General features: G+C 44.4%; 1 protein-coding gene across 1 annotated transcript in view; it reads right to left on the bottom strand.

The window, feature by feature from the left end:
* LOC140387055 (nephrin-like) overlaps positions 1-22,705 on the bottom strand; it is a 196,534-nt gene that overhangs the window by 123,342 nt on the left and 50,487 nt on the right. Inside the window, exons 3-6 of the mRNA XM_072470066.1 lie at positions 5,472-5,603; positions 2,799-2,880; positions 1,883-1,986; positions 1,642-1,763 (exon numbers count right to left, since the gene is read on the bottom strand). Of these exons, the coding sequence (XP_072326167.1) occupies positions 1,642-1,763; positions 1,883-1,986; positions 2,799-2,880; positions 5,472-5,603 (440 nt within the window). The remainder of the gene's footprint in view (positions 1-1,641; positions 1,764-1,882; positions 1,987-2,798; positions 2,881-5,471; positions 5,604-22,705) is intronic.

Raw genomic sequence — 22,705 nt, forward strand, 5'->3', positions numbered from 1 at the left:
ACCCATCTATCTTTATTCTTCGGAGTAACTACATCCCTGAAGCTTCTATCTATGACCAACTCTGCATCCCGAATGATCCGAAGTTCATCCAGCTCCAGCTCCAGTTCCCTAACGCGGTTTCTGAGGAGCTGGAGATGGGTGCACTTCCCACAGATGAAATCAGCAGGGACATTGACGGCGTCCCTCACCTCAAACATTCTGCAGAAGGAACATTGCACGACCTTCCCTGTCATCCCCGCTAGATTAAAAAAAGAAAGAAAGAGCTTACCTGTTATTCGCTCCCCTTCTCAGCAAGCACTCACTCAGCAACCCCTGTGCCCCGCACGATAACACTCAAGGGAAAATAAATAAAAACTATTTACCAGTCAGCAGCCAATCCCTTACCTGCAGGCTGTGATGTCACGGTTCAACTTTCCACTTCTACCTGCCCTTGAGCCTTCCTCTTGATCCTTACAACGGTTGTTTGTTTTTTTTGGTTAGAGGAGGGGGTAGGGAGGGAAACACTGAATTTGGGTTTAAGTGTCACTTGACAAGAGCTCCTTCACAAACCACCTCCAAGTTAGGGTGAGCACACGGACGTATGCAAATTTCCCCTGCAATGGCCAATCAGCAGCTCTGCTCTACTGCCCTCTGCTGGATGCTTGGCTTCACTTGAACAACTAGGGTCTCTTGTTCAGGTACGCCTCCAAGTTAGGGTGAGCACACGGACATATGCAAATTTCCCCTGCAACGGCCAATCAGCAGCTCCGCTCTACTGCCCTCTGCTGGATACAGAAAGTGAAGGCTGCTGGGATGGCATCGGTTCTTATACTCCGCCTCTCAGGGCGGAGCTATGTACATCAGCCAATGGTAGACTCCTGGGTCTAGCCAATGGTCATCCACCTCTCAGGTCCCGCAATACCTGGTATTACCACACTTATCCAAGACATCTCTTCACAGCAAGTATTCCTGGGTTCGCTAACTGTATTTAAAATGGATTTTGACCTGAGATAAGTGTTGTTTGAGAGGAGTTAAAGATCGCACTTAAATGCTATTGTTTCATTGTATTGTTAAGCATTGTTTAATGGGGAATTGGAAGCTATTTTTCTTTGTGACGCTGACTATGTCAGTAAATGGGCAGCATGGTAGCACAGTGGTTATCACCGTTGCTTCACAGCGCCAGGGTCCCAGGTTGATTCCTGGCTTGGGTCACTGTCTGTGTGGAGTCTGCACGTTCTCCCCGTGTCTGCGTGGGTTTCCTCCGGGTGCTCCGGTTTCCTCCCACATGTCCCAAAATGTTCCCGTAACAGCCTCCCCGAACAGGCGCCGGAATGTGCCGACTAGGGGCTTTTCACAGTAACTTCATTTGAAGCCTACTTGTGACAATAAGCAATTTTCATTTAATTTCAAAAGACGTGCTATCAGGTGAATTGGACATTCTGAATTCTCCCTCTGTGCACCCAAACAGGCGCCGTAATGTGGCAACGAGGGGATTTTCACAGTAACTTCATTGCAGTGTTAATGTAAGCCTACTTATGACACTAATAAAGAGTACTATCATTAATAATGTTTTTTAAAATATACCATTGTGGTCCCGGACCGGACCCCAGCGGTGCCTAAGCTACTGGACCAAAACCTCAATATTGTAGCTGTACCTCTCACCTTTAACCATTGTAGAGCAGCCAAGGGGTTGCCTCCTATTGACGTACAAACCAATTGAAGTATCTCTCCAGCTTTGACCTGACCTCGGCTATAACCTTCGACTGTGGGCAGCTCCGGAGGGTCTGAAATCAAATAGACGATGAGAGGGTCAGCGAGGAATGGCGATGGGATCAAAGGCGCTCAGCAAATGCAGCTTTCCAGAGGATGTAACTAAGAAGCTGGTTCCCCTGTCCAAACTTACACAATATGTTCATGGTAAATGAAGTGCGACGTGGCTGAGTGAGACCTAGGTTCAGGGCTCCACACACAACGTCATTCCCATTATCCGTATCTTCTGGTATGATTCTGAGGAGATTAAATATCCAACATCATACAGTCAAAATCCAAAGATCAGAGCCCAAATGTACTCAGTATCTATAGTCCAGCACTGGGCGTGTTTGATGGAGACAGAGTAGAGGAAGCTTTACTCTGTAGCTAACCCCATGCTGTACCTGTCCTAGGAGTGTTTGTTGGGGACAGTGTAGAGGGAGCTTTACTCGGTATCTAACCCCGTGCTGTACCTGTCCTGGGAGTGTTTGATGAGGACAGTGCAGAGGAAGCTTTACTCTGTATCTAACCCCGTGCTGTACCTGTCCTGGGAGTGTTTGATGGGGACAGTGTAGAGGAAGCTTTACTCTGTATCTAACCCTGTGCTGTACCTGTGCTGGGAGTGTTTGATGGGGACAGTGTAGAGGAAGCTTTATTCTGTATCTAACCCCGTGCTGTACCTGTCCTGGGAGTGTTTGATGGGGACAGTGTAGAGGAAGCTTTACTCTGTATCTAACCCTGTGCTGTACCTGTCCTGGGAGTGTTTGATGGGGACAGTGTAGAGGAAGCTTTACTCTGTATCTAACCCTGTGCTGTACCTGTGCTGGGAGTGTTTGATGGGGACAGTGTAGAGGGAGCTTTACTCTGTATCTAACCCTGTGCTGTACCTGTGCTGGGAGTGTTTGATGGGGACAGTGTAGAGCGAGTTTACTCTGTATCAAACGCCGTGCTGTACCGGTCCTGGGAGTGTTTGATGGGGACAGTGTAGAGGGAGTTTACTCTGTATCTAACCCCGTGTGTACCTGTCCTGGGAGTGTTGGATGTGCACTGTTTTCAGGATCTGCACTGACCTGATGGTGGACACTGTACTGTATAGTTTTGCTTTCGAGCCAGGGTTCACTGTGGTCTCTGATCCAGAAAGTTCTACACCACCTGTCAATGAAAACAATTACTCAGCTGTTTAGTGTTCACCTATGAACATCAATACCCCAGTGAGAGTCAGTGTGTATGGAAACCATACCTCAGTGAGAGTCAGTGTGTATGGAACCCATACCCCAGTGAGAGTCAGTGTGTGTGGAACCCGTACCCCAGTGAGAGTCAGTGTATGGAACACGTACCCCAGTGAGAGTCAGTGTGTGTGGAACCCGTACCCCAGTGAGAGTCAGTGTGTGTGGAACCCGTACCCCAGTGAGAGTCAGTGTGTGTGGAACCCGTACCCCAGTGAGAGTCAGTGTGTGTGGAACCCGTACCCCAGTGGGAGTCAGTGTGTGTGGAACCCATACCCCAGTGAGAGTCAGTGTGTGTGGAACCCGTACCCCAGTGAGAGTCAGTGTGTATGGAACCCATACCACAGTGAGAGTCAGTGTGTGTGGAACCCGTACCCCAGTGCGAGTCAGTGTGTGTGGAACCCGTACCCCAGTGAGAATCAGTGTGTGTGGAACCCGTACCCCAGTGGGAGTCAGTGTGTGTGGAACCCGTACTCCAGTGAGAATCAGTGTGTGTGGAACCCATACCCCAGTGAGAATCAGTGTGTGTGGGACCAGTACCCCAGGGAGAATCTGTGTGTGTGTGGAACCCGTACCCCAGTGAGAGTCTGTGTGTGTGTGGAACCCGTACCCCAGTGAGAGTTCAGTGTGTGTGTGGAACCCGGACCCCAGTGAGAGTCAGTGTGTGTGGGACCCGTACCCCAGTGAGAATCAGTGTGTGTGTGGAACCCGTACCCCAGTGAGAGTCTGTGTGTGTGTAGAACCCGTACCCCAGTAAGAGTCAGTGTGTGTGTGGAACCCATACCCCAGTGAGAATCAGTGTGTGTGTGGAACCCGTACCCCAGTGAGAATCAGTGTGTGTGTGGAACCCGTACCCCAGTGAGAGTCAGTGGGAGGCTACCGTACCCCATTGTGAGGCAGTGTGTGTGGAACCTGTACCACAGTGAGAGTCAGTGTGTGTGGAGCCCGTACCCCAGAGAGAGTCAGTGTGTGTGGAACCCGTACCCCAGTGAGAATCAGTGTGTGAGGGACCCATACCCCAGTGAGAGTCAGTGTGTGTGGAACCCGTACCCCAGTGAGAGTTCAGTGTGTGTGTGGAACCCGTACCCCAGTGAGAGTCAGTGTGTGTGGAACCCGTACCCCAGTGAGAGTCAGTTTGTGTGGAACCCGTACCCCAGTGAGAGTTCAGTGTGTGTGTGGAACCCGTACCCCAGTGAGAGTCAGTGTGTGTGGAACCCGTACCCCAGTGAGAGTTCAGTGTGTGTGTGGAACCCGTACCCCAGTGAGAGTCAGTGTGTGTGGGACCCGTACCCCAGTGAGAGTCAGTGTGTGTGGAACAGTACCCCAGTGAGAGTCAGTGTGTGTGGAGCCCGTACCCCAGTGAGAGCCAGTGTGTGTGTGGAACCCGTACCCCAGTGAGAGTCAGTGTGTGTGGAACCCGTACCCCAGTGAGAGTCAGTGTGTGTGTGGAACCCATACCCCAGTGAGAGTCAGTGTGTGTGGAACCCGTACCCCAGTGAGAGTCAGTGTGTGTGGAACCCGTACCCCAGTGAGAGTCAGTGTGTGTGGAGCCCGTACCCCAGTGAGAGTCAGTGTGTGTGGAGCCCGTACCCCAGTGAGAGTCAGTGTGTGTGGAGCCCGTACCCCAGTGAGAGTCAGTGTGTGTGGAGCCCGTACCACAGTGAGAGTCAGTGTGTGTGGAACCTGTACGCCAGTGAGAGTCAGTGGGTGTGTGGAACCTGTACTCCAGTGAGAGTCAGTGTGTGTGTGGAACCCGTACCCCAGTGAGAGTCAGTGTGTGTGTGGAACCCATACCCCAGTGAGAGTCAGTGTGTGTGGAACTCGTACCTCAGTGAGAGTCAGTGTGTGTGGAACCCGTACCCCAGTGAGAGTCAGTGTGTGTGGAACCCGTACCCCAGTGAGTGTCAGTGTGTGTCGGAACCCGTACCCCAGTGAGTGTCAGTGTGTGTGGAACCCATATCCCAGTGAGAGTCAGTGTGTGTGGAACCCGTACCCCAGTGAGAATCAGTGTGTGTGTGGAACCCGTACCCCAGTGAGAGTCAGTGTGTGTGTGGAACCCATACCCCAGTGAGAGTCAGTGTGTGTGGAACTCGTACCCCAGTGAGAGTCAGTGTGTGTGGAACCCGTACCCCAGTGAGAGTCAGTGTGTGTGGAACCCGTACCCCAGTGAGTGTCAGTGTGTGTCGGAACCCGTACCCCAGTGAGAGTCAGTGTGTGTGGAATTCTAACCCAGTGTGAGGCACTGTGTGTGGAACCCGTATCCCAGTGAGAGTCTGTGTGTGTGGAACCAGTACCCCAGTGAGAGTCAGTGTGTGTGGAACCCGTACCCCAGTGAGAGTCAGTGTGTGTGGAATTCTAACCCAGTGTGAGGCACTGTGTGTGGAATCCCCAGTGAGAGTCAGCGTGTTTGGAACCTGAAACCCAGTGAGAATCCATTGTGTAGAACCCGTACCCCAGTGAGGTTGACTCCACAGAATCAATATTTACTAAGATTTTCCTGCAAATGGACATACTTACTCTTTGTAAAGGTTATGCTGGAGGCAGGTTTTGAATCCTGTGCGTGGCACGTCAGTGAGTATTCCTTTCCCGCTACCCAGGTGAGAGTGGATTCTGTATTTACTTCTTGAATAATAGGAGGCATTGGTGGAACTGTGGATTATCAGAGTCAGGTATCACTAACAGTGTTAGACCCAGAGTCAGTTATCACTCAGAATGTAATACCGAGAGTCAGTTATCAGTGACAGTGTAATACCCAGACAGTCAGTTATCACTCAGAATGTAATACCGAGTGTCAGTTATCACTCAGAATGTAATACCCAGAGAGTCAGTTATCACTCAGAATGTAATACCGAGAGTCAGGTATCACTAACAGTGTTAGACCCAGAGTCAGCTTTCACTCAGAATGTAATACCGAGAGAATCAGTTATCATTTACAGTGTAATACCCAGACAGTCAGTTATCACTCAGAATGTAATACCGAGAGTCAGTTATCACTGACAATGTAATACCGAGAGAGTCAGTTATCACTGACAGTGTAATACCCAGACAGTCAGTTATCACTGACAATGTAATACCCAGACAGTCAGTTATCACTGATAGTGTAATTCCCAGAGAGTCAGTTATCTGTGTTAATTTTACTTTAACAGTACCAGGTCTACGGTTTTAATATTTTTATATTTTCTGATTTTACTGTATTAATGGATTCTAATTTGACTGTTTTAATAGCTTCTAATTTACTGGTTTAATAGTTTCTAATTTTACTGTTTTAATAGTTTCTGGTTTTACTGTTTTAATAATGTCTAATTTGACTGATTTAATAGCTTCAAATTTACTGTTTATATAGTTTCTAATTACTGTTTTAATAGCATCTAATTTACAGTTTTAATAGTTTCCAATTTACTGTTTTAATAGTTGGTAATTTGCTGTTTTAATAGTTTCTAATTTACTGTTTTAATAGTTGGTAATTTGCTGTTTTAATAGTTTCTAATTTCACTGTTTTAATAGTTTCTAATTTTACTGTTTTTATAGTTTCTAATTTTACTGTTTTTATAGTTTCTAATTTTACTGTTTTTATAGTTTCTAATTTACTGTTTTAATAGTTGGTAATTTGCTGTTTTAAAAGTTTCTAATTTATTGTTTTCATAGTTTCTAATTTGCTGTTTTAATACTTTCTAATTTACTGTTTAAATAGTTGGTAATTTGCTGTTTTAACTGTTTCTAATTTGCTGTTTTAATAGTTTCTAATTTACTGTTTTAATAGTTGGTAATTTGCTGTTTTCATAGTTTCTAATTTACTGTTTTAATAGTTTCTAATTTGCTGTTTTAATAGTTTCTAATTTACTGTCTTAATAGTTTCTAACTTACTGTTTTAATAGTTGGTAATATGATGTTTTAATAGTTTCTAATTTATTATTTTAATAGTTTCTACTTTACTGTTTTAATAGTTGGTAATTTGCTGTTTTCATGGTTTCTAATTTACTGTTTTAATAGTTGGTAATATGGTGTTTTAATTGTTTCTAATTTACTGTTTTAATAGTTTCTAATTTGCTGTTTTAATAGTTTCTAATTGACTGTTTCAATAGTTGGTAAATTGCTGTTTTAATAGCTTCTAATTTGCTGTTTTAATAGTTTCTAATTTACTGTTTTAATTGTTTCTAATTTAATGTTTTAATTGTTTCTAATTTACTGTTTTAATAGTTGGTAATTTGCTGTTTTAATAGTTGGTAATTGGCTGTTTTAATAGTTTCTAATTTCACTGTTTTAATAGTTTCTAATTTACTGTTTTAATAGCATCTAATTTACAGTTTTAATAGTTTCTAATTTACTGTTTTAATAGTTTCTAATTTACTGTTTTAATAGTTGGTAATATGATGTTTTAATAGTTTCTAATTTACTATTTTAATAGTTTCTAATTTACTGTTTCAATAGTTGGTAATTTGCTGTTTTCATGGTTTCTAATTTACTGTTTTAATAGTTGGTAATATGATGTTTTAATTTTTCTAATTTACTGTTTTAATAGTTTCTAATTTGCTGTTTTAATAGTTTCTAATTGACTGTTTTAATAGTTGGTAAATTGCTGTTTTAATAGCTTCTAATTTGCTGTTTTAATAGTTTCTAATTTACTGTTTTAATTGTTTCTAATTTAATGTTTTAATTGTTTCTAATTTACTGTTTTAATAGTTGGTAATTTGCTGTTTTAATAGTTGGTAATTTGCTGTTTTAATAGTTTCTAATTTCACTGTTTTAATAGTTTCTAATTTACTGTTTTAATAGCATCTAATTTACAGTTTTAATAGTTTCGAATTTACTGTTTTAATAGTTGGTAATTTGCTGTTTTAATAGTTTCTAATTTACTGTTTCAATAGTTGGTAATTTGCTGTTTTAATAGTTTCTAATTTCACTGTTTTAATAGTTTCTAATTTTACTGTTTTTATAGTTTCTAATTTAACTGTTTTTATAGTTTCTAATTTTACTGTTTTTATAGTTTCTAATTTTACAGTTTTTATAGTTTCTAATTTACAGTTTTAATAGTTGGTAATTTGCTGTTTTAATAGTTTCTAATTTATTGTTTTCATAGTTTCTAATTTGCTGTTTTAATACTTTCTAATTTACTGTTTAAATAGTTGGTAATTTGCTGTTTTAACTGTTTCTAATTTGCTGTTTTAATAGTTTATAATTTACTGTTTTAATAGTTGGTAATTTGCCGTTTTAATAGTTTATAATTTACTGTTTTCATTGTTTCTAATTTACTGTTTTAATAGTTTCTAATTTACTGTTTTAATAGTTGGTAATTTGCTGTTTTCATAGTTTCTAATTTACTGTTTTAATAGTTGGTAATATGATGTTTTAATTGTTTCTAATTTACTGTTTTAATAGTTTCTAATTTGCTGTTTTAATAGTTTCTAATTGACTGTTTTAATAGTTGGTAAATTGCTGTTTTAATAGCTTCTAATTTGCTGTTTTAATAGTTTCTAATTTACTGTTGTAATTGTTTCTAATTTAATGTTTTAATTGTTTCTAATTTACTGTTTTAATAGTTGGTAATTTGCTGTTTTAATAGTTGGTAATTTGCTGTTTTAATAGTTTCTAATTACACTGTTTGAATAGTTTCTAATTTACTGTTTTAATAGCATCTAATTTACAGTTTTAATAGTTTCTAATTTACTGTTTTAATAGTTGGTAATTTGCTGTTTTAATAGTTTCTAATTTACTGTTTTAATAGTTGGTAATTTGCTGTTTAATAGTTTCTAATTTCACTGTTTTAATAGTTTCTAATTTTACTGTTTTTATAGTTTCTAATTTTACTGTTTTTATAGTTTCTAATTTACTGTTTTAATAGTTGGTAATTTGCTGTTTTAATAGTTTCTAATTTATTGTTTTCATAGTTTCTAATTTGCTCTTTTAATACTTTCTAATTTACTGTTTAAATAGTTGGTAATTTGCTGTTTTAACTGTTTCTAATTTGCTGTTTTAATAGTTTATAATTTACTGTTTTAATAGTTGGTAATTTGCCATTTTAATAGTTTATAATTTACTGTTTTCATTGTTTCTAATTTGCTGTTTTAATAGTTTCTAATTTACTGTTTTAATAGTTTCTAATTTACTGTTTTAATAGTTGGTAATATGATGTTTTAATAGTTTCTAATTTACTATTTTAATAGTTTCTAATTTACTGTTTTAATAGTTGGTAATTTGCTGTTTTCATAGTTTCTAATTTACTGTTTTAATAGTTTCTAATTTGCTGTTTTAATAGTTGGTAATTTGCTATTTTCATAGTTTCTAATTTCACTGTTTTAATAGTTTCTAATTTGCTGTTTTAATAGTTGGTAATATGATGTTTTAATTGTTTCTAATTTACTGTTTTAATAGTTTCTTATATGCTGTTTTAATAGTTTCTAATTGACTGTTTTAATAGTTGGTAAATTGCTGTTTTAATAGCTTCTAATTTGCTGTTTTAATAGTTTCTAAATTTACTGTTTTAATAGTTTCTAATTTGCTGTTTTAATAGTTGGTAATTTGCTGTTTTAATAGTTTCTAATTTCACTGTTTTAATAGTTGGTAATTTGCTGTTTTAATAGTTTCTAATTTACTGTTTTAATAGTTGGTAATTTGCTGTTTTAATAGTTTCTAACTTACTGTTTTAATAGTTTCTAATTTTACTGTTTTAATAGTTGGTAATTTACTGTTTTAATAGTTTCTAATTTACTGTTTTAATAGTTTCTAATTTTACTGTTTTAATAGTTGGTAATTTGCTGTCTTCATAGTTTCTAATTTGCTGTTTTAATAGTTTCAAATTTACTGTTTTAATAGCTGGTAATATGATGTTTTAATAGTTTCTAATTTACTGTTTTAATAGTTTCTAATTTGCTGTTTTAATAGTTTCTAATTTACTGTTTTAATAGTTGGTAATTTGCTGTTTTAATAGTTTCTAACTTACTGTTTTAATAGTTGGTAATATGATGTTTTAATAAGTTTCTAATTTACTGTTTTAATAGTTGGTAAATTGCTGTCTTAATAGTTTCTAATTTGCTGTTTTAATAGTTTCTAATTTACTGTTTTAATAGTTTCTAATTTACTGTTTTAATAGTTGGTAATATGATGTTTTAATAAGTTTCTAATTTACTGTTTTAATAGTTGGTAATTTGCTGTTTTAATAGTTTCTAATTTACTGTTTTCATAGTTTCTAATTTGCTGTTTTAACAGTTGGTAATTTGCTGTTTTAATAGTTGGTAATTTGCTGTCTTAGTAGTTTCTAATTTGCTGTTTTAATAGTTTCTAATTTACTGTTTTCATAGTTTCTAATTTGCTGTTTTAACAGTTGGTAATTTGCTGTTTTAACAGTTGGTAATTTGCTGTTTTAATAGTTGGTAATTTGCTGTTTTAATAGTTGGTAATTTGCTGTCTTAGTAGTTTCTAATTTGCCGTTTTAATAGTTTCTAATTTACTGTTTTAATTGTTTCTAATTTACTGTTTTAATAGTTTCTAATTTACTGTTTTAATAGTTGGTAATATGATGTTTTAATAGTTTCTAATTTACTGTTTTAATACTTTCTAATTTGCTGTTTTAATAGTTTCTAATTTACAGTTTTATAGTTTCTAATTTACTGTTTTAATAGTTAGTAATTTGCTGTTTTAATAGTTTCTAATTTACTGTTTTCATAGTTTCTAATTTGCTGTTTTAATAGTTGGCAATTTGCTGTATTAATAGTTGGTAATTTGCTGCTTTAATGGTTTTTAATTTCACTGTTTTAATTGTTTCTAATTTTACTGTCTAATAGTTTCTAATGTACTGATTTAATAGTTTCAAATTTTACAGAGTTAATAGTTACTAAATTTACAGTATTAATAGTTACTAATTTTCCTGTTTAATAGTTTCTAATGCACTGATTTAATAGTTTCTAATTTACTGTTTTAATAGTTGGTAATTTGCTGTTTTACTAGTTTCTAATTTACTGCTTTAATAGTTTCTAATTTTCTGTTTCAATAGTTGGTAATTTGCTGTTTTAATGGTTTCTAATTTCACTGTTTTAATTGTTTCTAATTTTACTGTTTAATAGTTTCTAATGCACTGATTTAATAGTTTCAAATTTTACAGTTTTAATAGTTACTAATTTTACTGTTTAATAGTTTCTAATGGACTGATTTAATAGTTTCAAATTTCCTGTTTTAATAGTTTCTAATATGACTGATTTAATGTTTCTAATACTACGGTTTAATATTTTCTAATTGATGTTTTAATAGTCTCTTATTTGCTGTTTTGTTTCTAATTTACTGTTTTAATTATTTTTAAGTTATTGTTTAATAGTTTCTAATTTTAATAGTTTCTAATTTCCTGCTTTAATAGTTTCTAATTTTACACTGTTTTAATAGATTCTAATTTACTGTTTTAATAGTTTCTAATTTACTGTTTTAATAGTTTCTAATTTACTGTTTTAATAGTTTCTTAAATGCTGTTTAAATAGTTTCTAATTGACTGTTTTAATAGTTGGTAAATTGCTGTTTTAATAGCTTCTAATTTGCTGTTTTAATAGTTTCTAAATTTACTGTTTTAATAGTTTCTAATTTGCTGTTTTAATAGTTTCTAATTTACTGTTTTAATAGTTTCTAATTTACTGTTTTAATAGTTTCTAATTTACTGTTTTAATAGTTGGTAATATGATGTTTTAATAAGTTTCTAATTTACTGTTTTAATAGTTGGTAATTTGCTGTTTTAATAGTTTCTAATTTACTGTTTTCATAGTTTCTAATTTGCTGTTTTAACAGTTGGTAATTTGCTGTTTTAATAGTTGGTAATTTGCTGGTTTAATAGTTGGTAATTTGCTGTCTTAGTAGTTTCTAATTTGCTGTTTTAATAGTTTCAAATTTGCTGTTTTAATAGTTTCTAATTTACTGTTTTAATAGTTTCTAACTTACTGTTTTAATTGTTTCTAATTTACTGTTTTAATAGTTTCTAATTTACTGTTTTAATAGTTGGTAATTTGCTGTTTTACTAGTTTCTAATTTACTGCTTTAATAGTTTCTAATTTTCTGTTTCAATAGTTGGTAATTTGCTGTTTTAATGGTTTCTAATTTCACTGTTTTAATTGTTTCTAATTTTACTGTTTAATAGTTTCTAATGCACTGATTTAATAGTTTCAAATTTTACAGTTTTAATAGTTACTAATTTTACTGTTTAATAGTTTCTAATGGACTGATTTAATAGTTTCAAATTTCCTGTTTTAATAGTTTCTAATATGACTGATTTAATGTTTCTAATACTACGGTTTAATATTTTCTAATTGATGTTTTAATAGTCTCTTATTTGCTGTTTTGTTTCTAATTTACTGTTTTAATTATTTTTAAGTTATTGTTTAATAGTTTCTAATTTTAATAGTTTCTAATTTCCTGTTTTAATAGTTTCTAATTTTACACTGTTTTAATAGATTCTAATTTACTGTTTTAATAGTTTCTAATTTACTGTTTTAATAGTTTCTAATTTATTGTTTTAATAGTTGGTAATATGATGTTTTAATAGTTTCTAATTTATTGTTTTCATAGTTTCTAATTTGCTGTTTTAATAGTTTTAATAGTTTCTTCAATCCTGTTTTAATAGTTTTGAATTTACATTTTAATAGTTTTAATAGTTTCGAATTGGCTGTTTTAATAGTTTCGAATTATCCTTACATGCCTACCCTAAGGGGGACTTGGAATGTCACACCTTCAGGGGTGTTAAGGCCCACTTCAGGCAGAGAAACCTCAATGGAAAGCTTGGAAAGTGCAAAAGGATGGTCTTTCATTTTTAATGTTTGTGAAGATAATGGTAACTAAACCCCATCAGACATTGAAAATAATGTACTATTGGTTTATGTTTCAAAATAACTCAAAAGGTTCCATGAAAGCAATGTCGACTTTGGACATTCAGAAGGCTGATTTTGCTCCTGGAAAGGCACAGAGAAATGCGTCTAACTCTAGCTCTGAAGACCAATGTTGGGAAAAAGAAAACAACAATGACACAGATGCAAGAAGGGCACTGCCCTCCATTTTTGTCTCTCTCTCATTCTTGCTTTCTCTCTGTCTCACTTACTTTCTCTCTTGTTCCCTCTCTCTCTCGCGCGCACTTTTGATTTCTTTCTTTATTGTGCTCATTTGCTTTCCCTCGCTCTCTTTCGCACTCACTCGCTTTCCCTCATTCTCACTCGCTCGCTCTTTCTCTCTCACTCTATCTCTCGTGTTCCCTCTCCCTCGCTCCCTTTCTCTTGCTGTCTCTCTCGCTCTACCTCTCTCTCTCTCACTCTCCCTTGCTCCCTATTTCTTGCTGCCTCTCTCGCTCCACCTCGCTCCCTCTCCCTTGCTCCCTCCCTCTTGCTGCCTCTCTCGCTACCTCTCTCGCTACCTCTCCCGCTCCCTTTCTCGCACTCTCCCTCTCTCTTGCTGAATCTCTCGCTCCCTCTCTCTCCCTCTACCTCTCTGTTGCTCTCCCTTGCTCCCACTCTCTTGCTGCCTCCCTCACTCTTCCTCTCTCTCGTTCGTTTCCTCTTTTTCTCTCCCTCGCACAATCTTTCCTGCTCTCTCTTTCTCTCCCACTCTGCTTCTCTCTCTATCTTTCTCTCGCTGACGAGAAACATGTCTCGTTTAGAAATGCTGAGCTATGAAAAATAAGCACAGGTCTAGTGCGCACACTGCTGGGGGGGAGCTGGTTGTGAGTCCTCGCTGGGAGAGAGCTGGTTGTGTGTCTCACTGGGAGAGAGCTGGTTGTGTGTCTGTCACTGGGGGAGAGCTGGTTGTGTGTCTCACTGGGGGAGAGCTGGTTGTGTGTCTCACTGGGAGAGAGCTGGATGTGTCTCACTGGGAGAGAGCTGGTTGTGTGTCTCACTGGGAGAGAGCTGGTTGTGTGTCTCTCACTGGGAGAGAGCTGGTTGTGTGTCTCACACTGGGGGGGAGCTGGTTGTGTGTCTGTCACTGGGGGAGAGCTGGTTGTGTGTCTGTCACTGGGGGAGAGCTGGTTGTGTGTCTGTCATTGGGGGAGAGCTGGTTGTGTGTCTGTCATTGGGGGAGAGCTGGTTGTGTGTCTCTCACTGGGGGAGAGCTGGTTGTGTGTCTGTCATTGGGGGAGAGCTGGTTGTGTGTCTCTCTCTGGGGGAGAGCTGGTTGTGTGTCTCTCACTGGGGGAGAGCTGGTTGTGTGTCTCACTGGGGGAGAGCTGGTTGTGTGTCTCACTGGGGGAGAGCTGGTTGTGTGTCTCTCACTGGGGGAGAGCTGGTTGTGTGTCTGTCACTGGGGGAGAGCTGGTTGTGTGTCTGTCACTGGGGGGGAGCTGGTTGTGTGTCTCTCACTGGGAGAGAGCTGGTTGTGTGTCTCACTGGGGGAGAGCTGGTTGTGTGTCTGTCACTGGGGGAGAGCTGGTTGTGTGTCTGTCACTGGGGAAGAGCTGGTTGTGTGTCTCACTGGGGGAGAGCTGGTTGTGTGTCTCTCACTGGGGAAGAGCTGGTTGTGTGTCTCACTCGGGGAGAGCTGGTTGTGTGTCTGTCACTGGGGGAGAGCTGGTTGTGTGTCTGTCACTGGGGAAGAGCTGGTTGTGTGTCTGTCACTGGGAGAGAGCTGGTTGTGTGTCTCACTGGGGGAGAACTGGTTGTGTGTCTCTCACTGGGAGAGAGCTGGTTGTGTGTCTGTCACTGGGGAGAGCTGGTTGTGTGTCTGTCACTGGGGGAGAGCTGGTTGTGTGTCTCTCACTGGGAGAGAGCTGGTTGTGTGTCTCACTGGGGGGGAGCTGGTTGTGTGTCTCACTGGGGGAGAGCTGGTTGTGTGTCTCTCACTGGGGGAGAGCTGGTTGTGTGTCTCTCACTGGGGGGGAGCTGGTTCTGTCTCTCACTGGGGGCGAGCTGGTTGTGTGTCTCTCACTGGGAAGGAGCTGGTTGTGTGTCTGTCACTGGGGGAGAGCTGGTTGTGTGTCTCACTGGGAGGGAGCTGGTTGTGTGTCTGTCACTGGGGGAGAGCTGGTTGTGTGTCTGTCACTGGGGGAGAGCTGGTTGTGTGTCTCACTGGGAGGGAGCTGGTTGTGTGTCTGTCACTGGGGGAGAGCTGGTTGGGTGTCTGTCACTGGGGGAGAGCTGGTTGTGTGTCTCACTGGGGGAGAGCTGGTTGTGTCTCTCACTGGGAGGGAGCTGGTTGTGTGTCTGTCACTGGGGGAGAGTTGGTTGTGTGTCTGTCACTGGGAGAGAGCTGGTTGTGTGTCTCTCTCTGGGGGGAGAGCTGGTTGTGTCTCTCACTGGGGGAGAGCTGGTTGTGTGTCTCACTGGGGGAGAGCTGGTTGTGTCTCTCACTGGGAGGGAGCTGGTTGTGTGTCTGTCACTGGGGGAGAGTTGGTTGTGTGTCTCTCTCTGGGGGGAGAGCTGGTTGTGTGTCTCTCACTGGGAGAGAGCTGGTTGTGTGTCTCTCTCTGGGGGAGAGCTGGTTGTGTGTCTGTCACTGGGGGAGAGCTGGTTGTGTGTCTCACTGGGGGAGAGCTGGTTGTGTGTCTCTCACTGGGGGAGAGCTGGTTGTGTGTATGTCACTGGGGGAGAGCTGGTTGTGTGTCTCACTGGGGGAGAGCTGGTTGTGTCTCTCACTGGGAGGGAGCTGGTTGTGTGTCTGTCACTGGGGGAGAGTTGGTTGTGTGTCTGTCACTGGGAGAGAGCTGGTTGTGTGTCTGTCACTGGGGGAGAGCTGGTTGTGTGTCTGTCACTGGGAGAGAGCTGGTTGTGTGTCTGTCACTGGGGGAGAGCTGGTTGTGTGTCTGTCACTGGGAGAGAGCTGGTTGTGTGTCTGTCACTGGGAGAGAGCTGGTTGTGTGTCTGTCACTGGGGAGAGTTGGTTGTGTGTGTCTCACTGGGGGAGAGCTGGTTGTGTGTCTCTCACTGGGAGAGAGCTGGTTGTGTGTCTGTCACTGGGGGAGAGCTGGTTGTGTGTCTCTCGCTGGGGGAGAGCTGGTTGTGTGTCTGTCACTGGGAGAGAGCTGGTTGTGTGTCTGTCACTGGGGGAGAGCTGGTTGTGTGTCTCTCACTGGGGGAGAGCTGGTTGTGTGTGTCTCACTGGGGGAGAGCTGGTTGTGTGTCTCTCACTGGGGGGGAGCTGGTTGTGTGTCTCTCACTGGGGGGAGCTGGTTGTGTGTCTGTCACTGGGGGGGAGCTGGTTGTGTGTCTCTCACTGGGAGAGAGCTGGTTGTGTGTCTCTCTCTGGGGGAGAGCTGGTTGTGTGTCTGTCACTGGGGGAGAGCTGGTTGTGTGTCTGTCACTGGGAGAGAGCTGGTTGTGTGTCTGTCACTGGGGGAGAGCTGGTTGTGTGTCTCTCTCTGGGGGAAAGCTGGTTGTGTGTGTCTCACTGGGGGAGAGCTGGTTGTGTGTCTATCACTGGGGGAGAGCTGGTTGTGTGTCTCGCTGGGGGAGAGCTGGTTGTGTGTCTGTCACTGGGGGAGAGTTGGTTGTGTGTCTGTCACTGGGGGAGAGCTGGTTGTGTGTCTGTCACTGGACGAGAGCTGGTTGTGTGTATCTCACTGGGAGGGAGCTGGTTGTGTGTCTGTCACTGGGGGAGAGCTGGTTGTGCGTCTCACTGGGGGAGAGCTGGTTGTGTGTCTCACTGGGCGAGAGCTGGTTGTGTGTCTGTCACTGGGAGGGAGCTGGTTGTGTGTCTCACTGGGCGAGAGCTGGTTGTGTGTCTCTCACTGGGAGAGAGCTGGTTGTGTGTCTCACTGGGGGAGAGCTGGTTGTGTGTCTCTCCCTGGGAGGGAGCTGGTTGTGTGTCTCACTGGGGGAGAGCTGGTTGTGTGTCTCACTGGGGGAGAGCTGGTTGTGTGTCTCACTGGGGGAGAGCTGGTTGTGTGTCTGTCACTGGGGGAGAGCTGGTTGAGTGTCTGTCACTGGGATAGAGCTGGTTGTGTGTCTCTCACTGGGGGAGAGCTGGTTGTGTGTCTGACACGGGGGGAGAGCTGCTTGTGTGTCTCTCACTGGGAGAGAGCTGGTTGTGTGTCTCTCACGGGGAGAGAGCTGGTTGTGTGTCTCTCACTGGGAGAGAGCAGGTTGTGTGTCTAACTGGGGGAGAGCTGGTTGTGTGTCTCTCACTGGGAGAGAGCTGGTTGTGTGTCTGTCACTGGGGGAGAGCCGGTTGTGTGTCTGTCACTGGGGGAGAGCTGGTTGTGTGTCTGTCACTGGGGGAGAGCCGGTTGTGTGTCTGTCACTGGGGGAGAGCTGGTTGTGTGTATCTCACTGGGAGAAAGCTGGTTGTGTGTCTCAGTGGGGGAGAGCTGGTTGTGTGTCTGTGGTGGTATGTATTAGGGGTCATGTGGGACTGTGAAGCCGTGATGCTATTGGCTGACAGATCCTGGGTCCTGGTTGGCTGCCGACTCCTGGCTCCGCCCTGAAGGCGGAGTATAAGAACCCGAGCTTCTCCCCGCCGCTTCATTCTGTTGCTGAGCTGCTGGGGACAAGTCTCGCTTAATAAAGCCTGAATCGACTTCATCGCTTCTCGTCTCTCTCGAAAGACATTGTGCGCTACAATTTATTAAGCGAGCTTAAAAGACTATGGAGCTCCGGATCGCACCAGAATGCATGCGGATCAGCCCCCACGCAGCAAACTCGGCAGCAGTATTTAAACACTGGCAAGCATGTTTTGAAGGCTACCTCCGAACGGCCCCCGGCCGGATCACAGAAGACCAGAAAATGCAGGTCCTGCATTCGAGGGTAAGCCCGGAAATTTACCCTCTCATAGAAGACGCAGAGGATTTCCCGACGGCGCTCACATTACTGAAGGGCATCTACGTTCGGCCCGTTGAACAGGTCTACGCGCGCCACCAACTCGCGACGAGACGGCAAAGTCCCGGAGAATCGCTAGAAGAATTCTACGCCGCGCTGCTAATTTTGGGACGGGGCTGCAGCTGCCCGCCGGTGAACGCGATCGAACACACGGACATGCTAATTTGTGATGCATTTGTGGCAGGTATGAACTCTCCCCAAATCCGCCAAAGACTTTTAGCAAGAGAGTCGCTAGTACTCTCAGAGGCACGGGCCCTTGCAGCTTCCCTAGATGTGGCCTCGCAAAACGCCCGCGCCTACGGCCCCGACCGCGCGGCAGCCCCTTGGGCTCCGTGGACCCCCGTCGTGACAAACCCCCCCCCCTCGCAGGCTTGCGCGGTTAAAGCGCCAGACCACCCCAGGGGGGCCCACTGCTATTTCTGCGGGCAAGCGAAACACCCCCGGCAGCGCTGCCCGGCCCGCGCAGCTATTTGTAAAAGCTGCGGCAAGAAGGGCCATTACGCGGCAGTGTGCCGGTCCCGGGGGGTCGCCGCAATCCCCGGAGAAGAACGAGCCCAGCGCTTCCCAAACGCTCCCCAGCGCCCCATGTGCGACCCGCGGGTGCTGCCATTTTGGGTCCCGGGCACCACGAGGATGGGCGCCGCCATCTTGTGACCCCCCAGCCACGTGCGATTCATGGGGGCGGCCATTTTGTCCACCCCCGACCACGTGCGATCCATGGGGGCGGCCATTTTGTCCACCCCCGGCCGCGCGCGATTCATGGACGCCACCATCTTGGTTGACAACAAAGGACCCCAGCATCGACGGCTCCACGGGGTCCGAAGAAGACGCCGCGACACTACAACCACAACTGGCTTCGGTGACACTGGATCAATCGCGGCCCCGGACGCTCCAGACGACGACAACAACGGTGCTGATCAACGGATACGAGACACCATGCCTTATCGACTCCGGGAGCACCGAAAGCTTCATCCACCCCGACACGGTAACACACTGTTTTCTGACCATCCATCCAAGTACGCAAAAGATTTCCCGAGCTGCAGGATCCCACTCCGTAGAGATCAAAGGGTTCTGCATCGCGAACCTAACGGTGCAAGGGAGGGAGTTTAAGAACGACAGGCTCTACGTCCTTCCCCAACTCTGTGCGCCCACATTACTAGGATTAGATTTCAGGTGTAACCTGCAGAGCCTAACATTTCAATTCGGCGGCCCAATACCCCCACTCACTATCTGCGGCCTCGCAACTCTCAAGGTTGAACCGCCGTCCTTCTTTGCAAACCTCACCCCGGATTGCAAACCCGTCGCCACTAGGAGCAGACGGTACAGCGCCCAGGACCGGATATTTATTCGGTCTGAAGTCCAGCGGTTGCTGAAGGAAGGCATAATCCAGGCCAGCAATAGTCCCTGGAGAACCCAGGTTGTAGTAGTAAAGACCGGGGAGAAGCAAAGGATGGTCGTAGACTATAGTCAGACCATCAACAGGTACACACAGCTAGATGCGTACCCTCTCCCCCGCATATCCGACATGGTAAATCGGATTGCCCAGTATAAGGTTTTCTCCACCGTGGACCTCAAGTCCGCCTACCACCAGCTCACCATCCGCGCAGGTGACCTCAAGTACACTGCCTTCGAGGCAGACGGGCGGCTATACCACTTCCTAAGGGTCCCATTTGGTGTCACAAACGGGGTCTCGGTCTTCCAACGGGAGATGGACCAAATGGTTGACCAGCACGGGTTGCAGGCCACGTTCCCGTATCTCGACAATGTAACCATCTGCGGCCACGATCAGCAAGACCATGACGCCAACCTCCAAAAATTCCTCCAGACCGCTAACGCCCTGAACCTCACATACAACGAGGAAAAGTGCGTTTTTAGCACAAACCGGTTGGCCATCCTGGGATACGTAGTGCGCAATGGGATAATAGGCCCTGACCCCGAACGAATGCGCCCCCTTATGGAATTTCCCCTCCCCCACTGCTCCAAAGCCCTGAAACGTTGCCTGGGTTTCTTTTCATATTACGCCCAGTGGGTCCCCCAGTATGCAGACAAGGCCCGCCTGCTAATACAGTCCACTACCTTCCCCCTGTCGACAGAGGCTCGCCAGGCCTTCAGCCGCAACAAAGCGGATATCGCAAAGGCCACGATGCGCGCCATCGACGAGTCCCTCCCCTTCCAGGTCGAGAGCGACGCATCCGACGTAGCTCTGGCGGCCACCCTTAACCAAGCGGGCAGACCCGTGGCCTTTTTCTCCCGGACCCTCCACGCCTCAAAAATCCGCCACTCCTCAGTGGAAAAGGAAGCCCAAGCCATAGTGGAAGCTGTGCGACATTGGAGGCATTACCTGGCCGGCAGGAGATTCACTCTCCTCACCGACCAACGGTCAGTAGCCTTCATGTTCGATAATGCACAGCGGGGCAAAATTAAAAATGACAAGATCTTAAGGTCGATGATCGAGCTCTCCACCTTCAACTATGAGATCTTGTACCGTCCCGGAAAGCTGAACGAGCCGTCCGATGCCCTATCCCGCGGCACATGTGCCAACTGTAAGTTTTCGGGCAATTCGGCCCTTTTGGAGAAACTCAGAGACTGTAAACTGACTTTCCAGCCAAGGGAACAGAACCAGTTTTCCCAGCAGGCTTGGCCCGCTGAGCTGAGTAGGGACATAAATACATAAATATTTCCAAAACACCCCCCTAGGAGCTACAAGGAAGAAGGAGCCAGACAACAAGATAACATCAAAACACAGACAAAGGGGCACGGGAATACACAGGAGGCTTGCATGCAAGCAGGACAATGGGATGGTCATAGCCCCATGCAAATGTAAATGACCTGGCCTCCACCAGAGCAGAATCCAATCAACACCCCATCAACATAGCAGCTATCTCCGGAGCAGATGGAAGTCTTTGAAAATCTTCAAGGGAGCTCAACCTCGTTATCTCAAAAAAACAGACTGGAGGCGGACCTAGGGGAGGTACTCCCATCTCGACAGGTCTGACCGGCTCAAAGGGGGCGGGACCAGCGGGAACTTTAAATCTTACCTTTTTCAATGCAAAAGGGGCTGGCCGATCACAGGACAAAGCCAGGTAAAACAATATAAAAGGGGCTGTGTTTTCGATTGGGGGGCTCTTCGTTCCTGGCTCGACCTCTGCACCCCTGACTTGACCTCTGCAGCCTGTGACCGTAAGTAACCCGCAGCAGCTTGCGAAGCTCCCTTGATTTTAATAGTGGTTGAGGCTTTGGGGAAGGGAACTTGTTTTGTGCCTTGTGATTTTGCTAAAACCTGTGTAACCATAAGAATTCTCGTTGTGTCCGCTATATTACTTTTGAATAGACTTAGTTGTATTAGAGCATAAGATTTTATTGTGTTTCTTCTGTTGATGATTTTGACCTGGGTTTTACAATAAACCTTGATTTGATGATAATTGGAGTCGTTTAAATTCTTCAATCCTTCACCAGCGATCTCTGACCAAGTCATTGTTAAAAATACTCCTCACCTTAATTCCGGGTTCAAGAATCGAGGGTCATCTCGAGCGGTTCACTCAGGACAGACTGCTGATTAGGAAATAAACAGCAGTGTCCTATTCTCTCTCTTGGGAAAGCTACTCTAGTGGAGTAGGAACCGGGTGGGGGTTGTACCACCGGCAAGAGAGAGAATCACCTGGGTATTGGTAGGGGTCTGGAGATCTGTGTGATATAAGTCTCAGGCTGTCGGTTAGGAATAAACGGCAGGCTTGAATCAGTGCTCTCTTCAGTGGAAGTGTCCCAGTGCGACATCCCCTGGCCTCTGAAGTTTCAGTGCCAGCTGGAGAGAGACACACACAGATATTCAAACCCCAGATATCGGCCCAGTAGTGGAGTAGCGGAGATGGCACCCTCTACAATGGCGACCGCGGCAGGACCCCGGTGGTTTGGAGTATGTGACTTGGCAGAGGGGGTGAGGGAACGAAGCAAAATGGAGGAGAGAATATCCTCGTATTTGTGGCGAAAGGTCAACCTCACCAAACCTTGGGTTTCAGAATTAATCAATGCGGAGCAACCGGTAATGGCAGCTGCTGCATGGACAGAAAGCAAGGCGCACAAAAGGCACTTGGAGAAGGCAGTTTGGCTGGTTTGCCTGTCTCAGCAGGTAGTCAACGCAGAGCATAGGGTCGAAGAGTTAGAGCAGGAGTTGAGAGAAGTGAGGGCCAGCGCAGGGGACAGCGCTAGCGCAGCGGAACGACTGCGGGAAGAAGTGGCAGAAATGAAACAGGAAAGCGAGTCTAACCGGTGTGAGAAGGACTATCTCCACTGCCAGATAGTGGAGGGTAAAGAAAAGGAACGGAGGCTCCAGGAACTCTATGCTCGGAGTACAGAGCAGTGTAGGAAGCTGGAGGGGAAGTTCCGGGACATCCAGGCAGCATACCGAGTGGCTCGCGAGGAAATAGGGGACTGTGCCCATGGGCCGTGCCAGGCACGAATAACGGAGTTGGAGGAGGCCTTGTCCAGGTTCAGGGGACAGATACACCTGGTAGGTCCAGGGGGGTTCCCTAGGGGCAAGGTGCTCCTCGCAGCGGATGATTCCCCAAAGGCCAAGGGGAATAGACCGCCTCCTGAGGCACCGGGATTGTGTCCGGGCCGGCAGGGGGGGATCGGACTGCACGTTCAGGGGCAAGTCCAAGGGGGGTCGGCAGGGTACCCCCAGCTGGCGGCGTGTCCACCTGGTTTCGTATGTGGGTCCCCATGGGATGGGGACAGACCGCTGCCTGGGATGCCGGTGATGGGGCCGGGTCAGCAGGTAGGGTTTGGACCGCCCGGTCAGGGGCAGGTCCAAGGGGGGTCAGTGGTGTATCCCCAGATAGCGGCGTCTCCTATATGGGTAGTTAGCCCGGGGACAGGGTGGCTACCCAACGAGGCAGGAGAGCTGGACAGTGGGGAGGAGGAGCAGGAACCCCAGGTAGGGCAGATGTGCCCTGTCAGGCAAAGAAGGTATGGTCCCCCGGCGGGGATGGC

The sequence above is a fragment of the Scyliorhinus torazame genome, chromosome 12 (genome assembly GCF_047496885.1).
Source record: "Scyliorhinus torazame isolate Kashiwa2021f chromosome 12, sScyTor2.1, whole genome shotgun sequence".
NCBI lineage: Eukaryota > Metazoa > Chordata > Chondrichthyes > Carcharhiniformes > Scyliorhinidae > Scyliorhinus > Scyliorhinus torazame.